Source organism: Plecotus auritus (assembly GCF_963455305.1).
Source record: "Plecotus auritus genome assembly, chromosome: 1".
NCBI lineage: Eukaryota > Metazoa > Chordata > Mammalia > Chiroptera > Vespertilionidae > Plecotus > Plecotus auritus.
The window spans coordinates 103,233,857-103,248,597 of NC_137770.1; the positions used below are offsets into that span (position 1 = coordinate 103,233,857).

General features: G+C 42.7%; 1 protein-coding gene across 3 annotated transcripts in view; it reads left to right on the forward strand.

The window, feature by feature from the left end:
- Window positions 1–6,863: 6,863 nt before the first annotated feature.
- The window catches only part of ODAD2 (outer dynein arm docking complex subunit 2), a 225,463-nt gene continuing 217,585 nt past the window's right edge, over window positions 6,864–14,741 (forward strand). For 2 of the 3 annotated variants that reach the window (XM_080688300.1, XM_080688303.1), the window contains exons 1-2: window positions 6,864–6,974; window positions 12,036–12,297. In XM_080688300.1, the coding sequence (XP_080544426.1) occupies window positions 12,074–12,297 (224 nt within the window). In that variant the 5' untranslated portion in view covers window positions 6,864–6,974; window positions 12,036–12,073. Of the gene's footprint in view, window positions 6,975–12,035; window positions 12,298–14,741 lie in introns of those variants that run through there. The other variant, XM_080688301.1, reaches the window with a different exon arrangement.

Sequence of the window (14,741 nt, forward strand, 5' to 3'; positions counted from 1 at the left end):
GACACAGCTGGAAGCAGAGCCACTTAGGCCAAACCTACATTGGCCAAATTGCAATTGAAACTGCAGTGGACCTAGAGTCCCACAAGTGTGAGTATAAGTGAATGCGTATCACTGAGATTTGGGTTTATTTGTTATACAGCATTACTGCAGCAATCGTTAATTGTCACAAAAGCTTTACCTCCTCTGATGGCCTGTGTCTATCCCTAATGGATCTATTGAGTCTGGGTTATATTTAGTCAGGCCTGCATGATGGAGAGTGAACTTTCTATAACATGGTTGGTCCTAGTTCTTCTTGAGAAGCTGACTTGCTCCTGGTTGTGTTTTCTTCTTAACAACCACAGTGATGGACAACAGCTCTTACCATTGTCTTCGGTGGTGCTCAACACACCTATAATATTTGTAAATAACATGCTTGAACTACTATTTCTTTATTTTTTTTTTTAGATACTATTGTTGACTTTTTCCTTTGGAAGAAGAGGGTATAAATCTGTTACTATCACTTCAGCCCCATGCTACTCACACACGTTCACTGTTCCAACACTTGTAAATTTGATTGGAAAGTCTCTTAAATGCCAGCACCTATAACTGTAGCTTGTTGCTTTTGGGCTGGCCAGTTTCAGACCTTTTGCCTGAAGATGTAAGTTGGGTTGCCAGCGTGAGGAATGTGACCCAGAGAAGGAGCTGAGGGAATTCTCACCTTTCAGTGTGCCCATATTTACTCAGTTCCCATGATCTCAAAAAACTGTGGCTGGTGTTCCAACTTATAAACCTTGCTTTTGGGGCAAATGATATGGGGATCCAGCTTCCAAGCAGTCTTCTTGTTTTCAGTCTACTCCGTACCTTCAGAGATGTCTCCATGTCCTCAAACTTCCCAGCATCTGTGATTTGCAAGTACTTTATTTTTATTGGCTTTGATCCCTTCAAGGCGTTAGGTTTAAGCTTTCTCCTTTTAGTTAAGCAATTTCAACTCTATGCTTTCTATTACTCACATTTTGTTGATATGTTTCATCTCTTTCATCTTCCCTCCTCTTCTCTTTCCCCACTGTCATTTTAGTGGTTTTATGGGATGTGAACAATGCCAATATCTGACTGTAAGGCTAGTGATGTAGCATGTAGGTTTAATCATGTAGACCACTTTTTATCATTTATATAGGTGTTACTCAAACTGCGAAGAGAATGTACCTCTCTAGGTTTATTTTCTTTTTCTTTTAGACAGTACTGAAGCATGCTTGCCCTATTCCTCAACAAATTCAATTTGAGATTCCAGTCATTTTGATTATTTTTTTCACTCAAATTTTCCAGTTTAAAGGCCAATCAACTGCATTACATGTAAATATAAGATAAAGATAAAACACATTTTTTTTCATGAAGTTAATTCAAGTTAGAATGTTTAAGGCTATCCTACAGCTTTATTTTATAATCAAAATCATTTTTGATACATAAGAAATAACCTAGTACACTTTGATATTTGACTTATGATCTAATTGTAATAAATATATATATATATATACATGTACATATAATTTAAATTTACTCAGATGTCCTATGTCTATTGTTTCATATACTGTCCTAATTTTTTACTACAGAACACAGGCTCATTATAACACATCAGAAGATAAAGAGGTATATAAATAAAAATTAGTAATTCTTCCCTACTCATTCACTCTCTAAGGCAATGTATATTATTGATTAGCTGTGTAACTATCCACAATTTGTACATATACCTAAGAAATAATATGTTGAACTTGTTTCACTAATTCAAGACGTGGGGATTCAAAATACAATAGAGAATTTATTCCAGAGTGAGGTCCTAGAATGAGATGTAAAATTATAAAGTCTGTGACTGGAAAGTCAATTTCCTGACTCACCCATATTGAAGGGAAATGAGTGGATTTCCAGGGAGGAGTTGGTTTTTTTTTTTTTTTTGGAGAGAGCTGTGCTAGTCATCTCTTCTCTACTCACCTGCCCCCCAACCTCAATTCAGAAGAAAGGAAGAAGGACTTTATGGAAACCACGTAGTGAGCTTAACATGTGTCCTTTGTCCTGTGCAGCTAGGAGTGGGGTAGGACACTGTGGACAAGCCTGGGGGATGAGCGACAGGCTGGGTATAGTGGATTCGGCTATAAAGTAGAGGAAAGCTTCTATTGTGATGGGATAGCTCTGCACTTCCAGTTTGTTGGGCAAATAATGTGTGTGTGTGCTTCCTGTGGACCAGATTTAGGCTGGTGGGCAGGGGAGAAATACACTAGTGGTTTTAGAGGAGGTGGGATGGCAGCTATAAGACCTCAACAAACAGTAGATGTATGAACTGCTAGATTCCTAAAAATGTAGTCAGAATGAAGAAGCTTGTTCTGGGAATGGAGTGAAAAACAATGGGAAGGGCACCAACAATGCAAAGTGTTTGAAAAGCCAAGAGAAAGCCATTTTAGGCTTCATGCAGAGAATGCAGAGCTAGCTTATTGACAGGGCAGATATTTAGAAGTTTCCTTATCTTGTTCCCTCTTCTTGCTTCTCTGTTCTTTCTCACCTGAAGGGTTAGAGTGAAACTATAGGTAGAAAATAGAAGAGACAGGCAGAAATAAGAAGCTGATCATGTATTCTAAATATCCACGGCTGGTACTTCGGCTGGTCTTGGATTTCTGCCTGTTGAGATGACCAAGACCTTTGTTTCTGAGGAGCCTGTACCTTTGCTTGGTTTGTTCTGGTCAGGCTGTGGTTGCTGTGATTTCCAACTCACAGTTTTTGCAAGGCATGGTAGTACTGAGAGTTGGCCAAATAAATCCCCTGAGCCCTTGGCCCCTGGGTTCTAAACATCTTTCTTCCTGGTGGTAGCATCTGACCATAGTAATCATGGTCAGTCAATGACCTGATTAGTACAATAACTCCTTGTTGTTTTTGGTGTTCTGCTAGTTCACTGGCATGAGGACCCCAAAGTAGCCAGGTGGTAGTCACAGCTTCAATGGACTTCAAGTTCAATGGAACCCTTACTGTACTCCCTGTTGGAAGCAATTCCCCTATGGGATCTAGGGCTTCTAACCTGGAAGAGCCCAAGGGTTGTGGGAATTGGGAACGCAAATTCCACAAGTGGGTCACTGAGGGTTAAGGTGAGAAGGTTCACACCTTGGATTGCACACCCACAAATTCTAGCTATTAAGGAAAAATTGCACTACCTGTCTGTCAACTGTGAATCCAGTGCCTATACCACATCTTGGATTATAGAGACCCAACCCTGCAAGGTGTTGTGCCATAGTGGCATTGGTGGGACTTTAAGAGATCATTCCACTATCCTAAGGCAATGACTGCCTCTGGGTAATGGGGTTCGTGGTAAGACCAGTGGCTCTGATAGTCAGAAGCCTATTGCTGCATCTCTGTTGCTATAAAATGAGTCTCTTGTTCTGAGGCATGTATTACCCTGATTGGATAATCCAGTCCTGCCAACAAGTGCCAGGCACATATTGTTATCCAAAAGAGCATTTATTGAATCATTGAATGTCTAGGAGATGAGAATCTAAAGAGAAGGAGTCATTTCACTTCCAAGCCATGGGCAGTGGTCTGCAGTGTGTATCACTGAGAAATATTTTTGGGCACAGGGAAGCAGTTGAGGCTGGACTTCTTTGTTGGTTTTAATAGTAAGGGAAGGTAGGACCTGGGGAATTTGGTCTTTATCAGATTTCATAATATTTTCTATCATCAGAATTCTTGTTGAAATCTGAAAAATTTTGCCATTGGGAGGCAATCTCCTCCTCTAATGAGACCTAACTCCATTATTGCACAATATAAGTGATTGTACTTTCCCATAAGGCTTATGAGGTTCCACCTGCCTCAGTCCTTTCCTGATTGAGGTACTGAATACTGAAACCAACTCTGCCTATTACCTTCTCCTGGTTATTTTTTTTTGTAAATTCTTCTGTTGGCTGCCTCACACCTAGTCTAACACAGATAAATCGGCTCCTGAAATCTGCTGACACCTCTGTTTACAGAATATTATGTGTTCAATTGTGCCCTACACCCTGGAAAATTCATATGCTGAAGTCTCAGTACCTCAAAATGCAACCTTAAGCCCTGACCAGTGTGATAAAGTGGTTAGAGCATCGGCCCACACACTGATGGGTCTCGGGTTCAATTCCGGGTCAAGGGCACATACCTGGGTTGCGGGTTTGCTCCCTGCACCCTGGCCCCTGGTCCAGGCATGTGCGTATCTCTCTCACATCGATGTATCTCTCTCTCTCTCTCTCTCTCTCTTCCCTTCCCTCCCTCCTTCCCACTCTCTCTGAAAAGCAATGGAAAAATATCCTCTGGTAAGAAGGAACAAAAAACAAACAAACAAAAAAAACACCTATAGGAGATACGGTCTTATAGAGGTAATCAAGTTAAAATGAGGTAATTAGGGTGGGCTTTAATCCAATATGACTGGTGTCCTTAGAAAAGGGGGAAATTTGCACACAGAAACAGGCATACAGAGAGAATGTCATGTGACTATGAAGATGGCCATCAAAAAGCCAAGGAGAGAAGCCTGGAAGAGACCTTTCCCTCACAGCCCTCACAACCCCTTTCCCTGAACAACCTTGATCTTGGACTTCTAGCCTCCAGAAATGGGATACAATGTATTTCTGTTGTTTAAGCTGCCCAGTTATGGCAGCCCTATCAGACAAATAGACAGAATCTGTGCCTGAACTCTACCACGCACCAGAGGAGCTGCCCTGAGCCAGCGTGGGTAGTACAGAGAGCATATTTAACTGACATAAAGTTGTAGGGATGGGCCAAAAACTTTCAAGTCTTTCCCAGAAGCCCTTGGCACATTCTCTAAAGTTCCATTGGAAGAACTGGGTCACATGCCCATGCTCCAGCTGCAGACAGTGCTGGAAAGGCCTCTGCTACAGCAAGCTCCTGGATATGCTCTCAGTGTTAAAGGCTCTTTTCCAGAACACTGCCACTTAGAACCATCAAACTGGCTCTATCAACTGTGTACAAGGAAATGCGGGCCTTGCCTTTCTGGTGTCTGGCTCAATAAAGAGTGTTGGGTAGCAAGCCATCTTTGACCAGATAATTAATCAATTTTGCTCCTTCCTTGTGTCAGTCACTCTTCTAGATTTGAAAGAGAAAGAAAAGGTCACTATTTCTTGGAGCTCACTGTAGTGGTAGGAGATAAGGAATAAGACAGACTAGCTGAGATAGGTCCCACTAGGAGTGAGGCTTTGTAGGTTGGGTAATCAGCACTCTGTGGGAGGTTAGTCACTTCAGCTGAGAGCTGAAGGCCAATCAAGTTAGTGCTTCAAAATGGCAAGTAAACATTGGAATAAGCCAGATGGGAAGTCTATAAACTTAAATATTATTACATTTCCCCCCCTCAGGTTAATAAGTTCAAATTTTGCTATAAGATTAAGCAATGGTAGATTCTGACACTCGGCATAAATTTGGTATAGGCATGCCACAGAGATATTGCAGGTTCTGTTCCAGACCATCACAATAAAGCCACGTATAATCTTTTTGTTGGTGGAGAATCTCGCCTTCAATTAGAAAAAAAATGCAACATGCACAATAAGCAAAGTACAGTAAAACAAGGTACGCCTGTAAATGAGGACACAGATGCTCAGATCTTGGTGGGCTCTGGCTTTTTCCAGCTTTGCAAATCAAAGTCACTAGTCCTGAAATGTGTAGATCTCTGGGCCCGGTAATGCTCTCATATTATATAGCTGATTAAAACCAGTGAAATAAAGTACTCAAAGGAGTTTCCCTACTTCTAGGACTGCTCCCGAACCCCCTCTGAAGGGTGGACTCTGACCCGCACCAGTTCGTGACCTGAATCAACTCTATAGGTATGGTGCTGTGGTTGTCTCAGAGTGTAATCTACCTATTTAAAAAACTCACATTATATATCTACTGGCACATAATCTGCAACTCTATACTTCTCTGGAGGTAGAGGCCCTTTCAGGCAAAATGATTCCACTCCAGCCACTTTCATACTCTCAAAAAGGGAAGAAAAGAACCCCGAACCCCAAACAAAGGCCAGATGTCCCAATCTCATTTCTCTACCTGCCTGCAGAGCCGGGGTAGTATAATATCCTGACATGTAATGAATGCCCTAACATCACTGTGCACCTGCCTCTTTGGCTTTAGGGAAATAATCCAGTTCTAATTCCTAAATAGTCTACCCCCCTAAATTATCTAGCGCTGGTCCCTAAAAACTCAGTGTATCTATCTCCCTCTCCCCGCCCACAATGCCCCCCCCCCCCCCCACACACACACCCAAGATAGTATATGGCTCATTCTCTTTTTTCCTCCAAATATTTTTCCCATTCCCTTGGCCCCTGCTGGTTTTACATAGTTTGGACTCTTCTTGGAGTGTCTACTGGTGTGATCCAAGATTTTCTTATGGACAAAGGTAAAAAGTACTAAAAAATATGGAGAAATGTTCTCATTTCACTCCAGTTCTCTGAACTAGGCTACTGAAGAGCAGCTTCTGCTTTTCCAGAAGGTATTAGAGTATTCTAACACATTTGCTTCCAGAGCCCCAACTATACCGTGAGAGTCCCTATGCTATTTTGGAGAACCCAATTAAGATTTACGCAGAACTCCACAGAATAGCTGTCTGGAAGTCTGTGGAGAAACACCAAACGGCGTTTCTAACGAATATTTTCTTTTTTGTTGTTGTTGTATTATTAAGTTGCTGCTAACATCTCTGACTGCCCGTGACCTTAAGTTAACCATATCCCACCCGGTGAAGTGAGTCGGGGGAGTTCACGAGGAAGGAGGCGGAAAAACACCGTGGCCTGGGAGAGGACCCGGGGAGCAGGGATTGCCGCCCCGCGCGGGCAAGGCGCCCCCGGGCCACAGGCGGGGCTGGGCGGGCTCCAGACGCCCCTCGCTGGGCGGTGCGCACCCACGGTGGGCGGAGAAACTCGGCGCGCAGGCGGGCGCCCGAGGTTTACCTCGCGTCCTAGCAACCGGCCGGCGCGCACCGTGGGGCGCTGCAGGTGAGTGCGGGGCCTGGGCTCAGGGCTCTGCCTGAAGCCCGCCGGGTCGGGGGCCGCCTTTCCCGCGCCCGGGCTTGTGGCCCGCGCTGGTGTGTTTGCAGCTGTGGAGAAAAGAGGCCCCGTTTCAGTCCCTCTAGCTGTCTCCCCGTTCTCTCCTCAGCTCAAGAGCCGCCCTCCCCTTGTCAATCTCTCCCCTATCCAACCCCGGCCTCCCCGCCCACCCCCGGAGTTTGCAGGGGCCGGGGACCTCCTGCTTCTTCGGCCTGCGACCCCCCTCTCTTTATCTGCTCTCTCTACGAGTCTGGCCGCCTTCCTGCCTTTCTTGCCTCCATCACCTTTCTCCTTGGCCCTTGCAGGTTTGCTTCCTCCTCCTTTCTATACTGTCTTAGTTGCCTGACCCTTCCTGCCTGTCCCCTGCACCCTGGGAAATTTATCCTCCAACTCGGACGGCATTAACGTCAGTTCTGAAATTTTAACTTTTCTGTAGGTCTCACTGAATAGCTTTATAATTCTCAGAATGTCGGTATATGTACTGAATCCCAATGGATGTCACCAGCCACATTTCTAGATCTTAGAGTGAATGCTTGCATTCCCGTAGCCTGAATTCTGTTTTGCTCCTGCTCAGGTGTCACAGAAATTATACACAAATGGGCTTCTTTTTGTTAGTGACTAGAGGCCCGATGCACGAAATTTGTACTTGGGGGGGGGGGGGGCGGGGCGGGGCGGGGCGGGGGTTGTCCCTCAGCCTGGCCTGCACTCTCTTGTAATCTGGGACTGCTGGCTCCTAACGCTCGCCTGCCTGCCTGCCTGCCTGATCACCCCTAACCACTCTGCCCGCCTGCCTGCCTGCCTGCCTCTCGCCCCTAACCACCTCTGCCTCAGCCTGCCACCACAGCTTCATTGGGAATGATGACCAGAAGGTCATTTGGCTGTCCGGTCTAATTAGCATATTACACTTTTATTATTATAGATACTGGAAGCTTGTAACTGACCCTTTGGAAAACAAATCATATCTATTCGATTAGTAGGGAAAATAAGTGCAAAGTGTTTTGCAGCTTATAGAAACAGACATGCACAGAAACTTTTGTCCTTTTAGTTGTTAAATGTCTTTAACATCTTACTTTCATTCAAAGATCTGTACTATGTATTCACATGCATTCATTTTAACCATGGTGCTTAGGCCAGAAGAACACGTGGACTGGCAATGGGTAGTAACTGGGGAGCAGCCTGTCTTGATAAAAAGTGTTAGTTTCTGTATTTTGCTGAGTTATACCTATCAATTTTGAACACCACTGGAATTAGTTGAACAAGTGCTATAGTTTTGGTTCTCTTGTTAAATTAAGAAGCCATCAGAAATTTCTCACTTAAATGAAAAAAACACCATATTATCCTGTTTTCTTTTAAAAACTCATTCAGTTAGGCCTGCAAAGCACTTCTCTTTTTTAAAGAAGACCTTTATAGAGCTCCTCTAATTTAGGATAGTCATAGCCCCCCTGAGATTTTCTTAGGCCTTTGCTAACCATTCTTCTTCAATCAAGCCTGTCCATTGCTGCAGTTCCTGCTGGTTTACTAGATTCAGAAAAACAATTTAAAGAAATTTAAATATGTTACACTTAAATTTCTATAAAAATTTATCATGATGAAAGACTTTTTTTTTTTTTTTTTTTTTTTTTTTGCATTTCTTAGATCTTTAAGTGTCTTCCAGGGAGTTGCTATATGATATGTTGACTGCCACAGCCTTATGCAATCTATGTAATTTCACATTTTTCTTGAAAAAGGTACAAAAAGGAAATAATGCACACGCTATTGCTATATAGGACCACAAAACAAGTGTTACGCTTAAAATGGAAAATAAACAGAACTGTCCATCTAAGCCTTTCTGTATAAGATAAACCTATTTGCACTTATTCGTGGTTTGCACTGATTCTCACAATACTGGGAAACTCAGGAGTGTCACACATTCACATCAGTTCATGCCTCTGTGTTCGGAATTTCCCAGTAGAAACAATACCCTGGAATATTACAGCAAATGCATAAATTTGTACCCTAATTGTGTACATTTTATTCTACTAGCACTTTTATATATACATGTACATAAATATGTACATATATACATATTATATGTCTTAGCACTATCTGATGTGATACGCAGTTTCTATAGCAAATATGTTGTAACTAGAGGTCCAGTGCACAAAATTCGTGCACGGGGGTGTGTGTGTCCCTCAGCCCAGCCTGCACTCTCTCCAATCTTAGGCCCTGGTAGGATCGGGCCTAAATGGGCAGTTGGACATCCCTCTCACAATCCAGGACTGCTGGCTCCAAACTGCTCACCTGCCTGCCTTCCTTCCTGATTGCTGTAACCGCTTCTGCCTGCCAGCCTGATCACCCCCTAACCACTCCCCTGCCAGCCTGATTGATGCCTAACTGCTCCCCCGCCAGCCTGATTGCCCCTAACTGCCCTCCCCTGCAGGCCTGATCACACCTAACTGCCCTCCCCTGCAGGCCTGATTACTCCTAACTGCCCTCCCCTGCAGGCCTGGTCCCCCCCAACTGCTCTCCCCTGCAGGCCTGGGTCCCCCCCAACTGCCCTTCCCTGCAGACCCGGTCGCCCCCAACTTCCCTCCTCTGCTGGCCTGGTCACCCCTAACTGCCCTCCCCTGCAGGCTTGATCGCCCCCAACTGCCCTCCCCTGCAGGCTTGATCACCCACAACTGCCCTCCCTTGCAGGCCTGGTCCCTCCCAACTGCCCTCCCCTGCTGGCCATCTTGTGGTGGCCATCTTGTGTCCACATGGGGACAGCCATCTTTGACCACATGGGGGCAGTCATCTTGTGTGTTGGAGTGATGGTCAATTTGCATATCACTCTTTTATTAGATAGGATAGAGGCCTGGTGCATGGGTGGGGGCCAGTTGGTTTGCCCTGAAGGGTGTCCCGGATCAGGGTGGGGGTTCCCTTGGGGCATGGGGTGGCCTGGGCAAGGGGCCTGTGGTGGTTTTCAGGCTGGCCACGCCGCCTCGCGACCCAAGTGGAGGCCCTGGTATCTGAGATTTATTTATCTTCTATAATTGAAAGTTTGTAGCCTTGAGGGGAGGCCAGGGCTGGCCAGGGCAGGCAGGAAGCTTGGCTTCCTCCATTGCCGGGGAAACCCAAGCCTCCTGCTTGCTCTGTGGCCGCAGCCATCTTGGTTGGGTTAATTTGCATACTTGCTCCTGATTGGCTGGTGGGTGTGGCTTGTGGGCGTAGCAGAGGTACGATCAATTTGCATGTTTCTCTTTTATTAGTGTAGATGTCTGCTTTGCTATTCTGAAATCAGAATTATAGATAATAATCCTACATATGTGCATAGTTTTAAATATCTATAGTACCCAAACTATATTATAAAAGAGAATTAAAAGAAAAATAATTATAATAAAATATTGCCATAGATAATGAAGTAGTCATATGCTCCAGCCTTATATAGAATTACTGTCAATGTAGTAGCTCCAAGTGTAAACTGATACAGACATGTCTTTGAAACTTAAATTGTGTGACTAGTGTAGTCATCAGTGTTGTGATTTTCAAAATGCTGAGCTCTTGGTAAAGTTCCATGTAACACGAAGTATGTCTGACCTTCCTTTAAATTTATATGATAGTGGCAATCCTGGAAAGTCCAGTGTATATTAAAACTGTGAAAAAATACCTTGTGATCTGAAGTTTTTCATCTACTAGATGCTTGGAGATTGCAACAGCATTCTTCCCTCTGGGGGACTGTCTTGCATATTGCAGGACATCTGCATTCTTGACTCTCATCACTAAATGCCAATGATATCCTGTCCTCTCCTTTTGGTGATGAACAGTCTGTACTAATACTTCTGTACTGCTACTCGGCAGGCAGGATCGACCCATGAGAACCACTCATTTATGTCCCTGTTACTCATGAATTTTAAGATTTACAGAAAGTAAAATCCCGAACTCATTTTTGTAGAATCTTGTTACCTCTGCTTTTGTAATAATGATGTGGGGGAAAATGCTAATTATATTCTATATTTAACTTTTATAACCATTCTTCTAATATCCTGGGAGATTTTAATGATCTGTGTTATTACAGATGGGGAAACAAGCAAGTAGATTATATGAAAAAATATAATATCTTTTTATTAATACGGTATGTATCATAAATAACCATTATGAATTAATGCCAGAACTTGTTTTCTACCTTGGTTCTTACTTAATGTTACAGAAAATGATATCTTTCTAAAAATCTTTTAAGACAAATTTAGCCAAAGTGAAATTTATTTAATTTGAATTTTTGTCTTAAATTTTAATGCTAGACTTTTTTTAGTAACCAATTTTGATAAATAGCCTAGAAAGATTCTCTTTTGTTCTTATATCTCTCACATTTGCTCTTAAGGAAGTTATAAATTACAATAAAACATTCTGGGCAGGAAATATGGGCAGAGAATACAGTATTTTGATTGCTCAAATATTCTGGTTTATAGGGTCAATATGTGGTATACCAATTTTTAGAGAAAATTAAAATTACATTTTACAGTTATGTTCTTATTCTATTTCCAATTGATTCAGAAGGCATTTGAGTGACTCTCAGAGCTTCCAGAATCATGTTATCAGTCATCATTGCACTGTTGCAGATGTAATGACTATAAGAAAGTCAGGATAACAGAATTAATAGAATAATTCTAAACAATGGCTGGCTCAGCTCAAAAGAGTGTTGCTCACTTTACCTTCAGCCCCAACAGAACTGCAAATCAAAGGCCAATTCTTTTTTCCACTTTGGAGTTTTCTGTTTCCGTTTAGGCCCAGGGAAATGAGAAAAGTATTCATTTCAAAGCAGACAGAGATTGGAAAATCCTTAAGTAGTAGTCAGTTTTACTTAAAGCTGGTTCTGTAAAAATTAACTATTTTATTGACTTGAGCAATTAGATAATTTAAAAAATCAACCTCTATGATGACTTAACAGAATGTGGGTCAGGTAGTACTAGCTTAAAATATTGAAAATGAAAAAATGTCCAGTGAAAAGGTAGATGCTTTTGTCTTGTTCTAACGCTTTCTACTCTGATGTAGCGTGTGTGCTAAGCTCAGCTCTGAGTGTTGTTGGACTCATGGGTGTGGCCCTGGCAAGATTAGTTCAGTGGACTGCTACTGGATATGGAACCAGAGCCCTGGACATTACTCCTCTAAATGAAGCGATATTGAAAGAAATTATTATGTTTGCGGAGAGTTTCATCTACAAACATCCCCAAGAGGCAAAATATGTTTTTGTAGAACCACTTGAATGGAAGACAGATTTGGACCCCTCAGCATTTGAATCAGGTTATGTTGTCAGGTAAGCCAGTTAATTGCTTCTAGAATTGACTATCTTCATTGTACTTATTTTTATTGATTGGTAGTGGGTTTGGGGCAAGTCATTTAACATCTGTTAATCTTAGAAATCTTCTAACCCAGGGATTCAGGTGAAATCTGAGGATATTTTGTTTGACCAACACACTAATTTTCAATTTGAATTTGAATTTCTTTTGGTAGGGGAAGCATTCTCCAGGTCACCACACTCCCAACATTAGCTATTGTTTGATGTCTGGCCTTTCCACTCACCCATATTACCTGCCAGACACCAGCAGGCATTGCTTTTGTGACCTCTGAGGTAGACTTACCTTCTGGTATTGAAATCTATCAATTTCTGGGGTGGCAGAGGGAGAATGGAAAATTTTGCTCAATATAAGGGAGAGACTTCTTAACAATAAACATTGCCCTCAAATGAAAACCTTCCAAATCTGACATTAAAAAAAGAAAATCCTACCTACACTTTACCCAGTAAGCTGTCAATTTATCTTTTTTGAACATAGCTAAAATATAAATCTATAATAATAAAAGCATAATATGATAATTAGACCAGACGTTCTTCCAGACGACCTTCCAGACAAAGCTGGGCTGTGAGGGAAGCCTGAGCCCGGGTGCCAGAAGGAAGCTGGTGTCGGCAGCTGGGGAAGGAAGGCCTACTCTTGCATGAATTTCATGCATCAGGCCTCTGGTTTTATATAAATTTGTGTAATTTATATAAATATCATTATATATTCTACTAGAGGCCCGGTGCACGAAAATTCATGCACTCGGGGGGGTCCCTCAGCCTGGCCTGTACCCTCTCACAGTCTGGAAGCCCTCAGGGAATGTCCTAAGCCACAGTCTGGCCTCCCTCTATAGGAGGCAACCAGGCTGGCTGATCACCCCTCCCCCATTGCCCTTCTGCTGCCACTGTTTGCTGCTGCCTCCACCCCCCCCATCGCTGTCCCCTCCCTCTGACAACTGGCACGTGCCTTGGCTGGCCTGGCGCCACCTGCTCGCTGGCCCCACCCCCTGCCTACTGGTCATTCTACCGTTCGGTCAATTTGCATATTATGCTTTTATTATATAGGATGTTATATGAATGTCATGTATTATACAACTATAGATTATAAGTATCTATGATAAGTATATATAAATTTATATGTATCTCTTTTTGTTTCAGTCAGCCTCAGTTTATTTTCCACTTCAGGCATTCTGATACATGAACTTTCAAAGTCTGACATACCACCCTCACTGGTTTGGCTCAGTGGATAGAACATTGGCCTATGGCAGCCGTGGGCAAACTACAGCCCGCAGGCCTGATCCGGCCCGTTTGGCTGTGCTATCCGGCCCACGGAGCCGAAAGAGCAGAGGGTTCTCTTGCTCTCCCCTCTGCTCCTTTACTTTGAATTTATATTAGTTCACACAAACACTCCATCCATGCTTTTGTTCCGGCCCTCTGGTACAGTTTAAGAACCCATTGTGGCCCTCCAGTCAAAAAGTTTGCCCACCCCTGGCCTATGGACTGGAGGGTCTTGGATTCGATTCCAGTCAAGGGCACATGCTTGGGTTGTGGGCTTGATTCACAGTAGGGGGCATGCAGGAGACAGCCGATCAATGATTCTCTCTCATCACTGATGTTTCTATCTCCCTCTCCCTTCCTCTCTGAAATCAATAAAAATATATTTTTTAAAAAAAGATAAAGTCTGACATATCAAGAACAGTTCCCTAACTAGCCAAACTTCCTATGAATGCCTTTTCCATTTTTTTTCCTTTGGGGTTATTTGTGAGAATAAACCCAGAATTTTATTTTTAGAACTGTTAAACCATTCTTGAACTGCATTTTAAAAGCTCTTTAGTTCTGATATCATGCTCTACCTTCTCTGAATTTTTAAAATATTTTTAAAAATTGTATTTTATTTCTAACTGCCTATGGTTACTTTCTCCCAAGGAGCTTGCCATTCTTTATCGCTCCCCTTTAACTAAGTTCAGTGTAATATCACAGATCCTTTTTTTTTAACCTTTGAAAGATAAACTCATCTGTAAAACTAATTACAAACATGAATGACTTAATCTGCAAAGATAGACTAAGCAGGTGTCAGAAGAGTATCACAATTGTCATTGTATCTTGCCTCTGTTCTAATTTTATGTTCCAAGTGCAAACATGAGCACATCTGAGGCCTCCTTAGGTGGGCTTGTTACACACCTCAAATGTATCTCTATTTCTCGATTTGCTTCACATATCTCTGTACACAGGCTTTATGTACAGTGTTCCCTCTTAAGCGGGATGTTTTGATATTTTGACACCATGTGTGTTTTGAACCACCCCTTCCTCCATCAGATTTACTATGCAACTTTTCCTTGGGTCAGGTTTTCTTCAAACTTATTTGTTACATTTATTATTTTTTGTTGTTGAAATTATTACAGATGTCCCTCATTTACCTCCCTTTT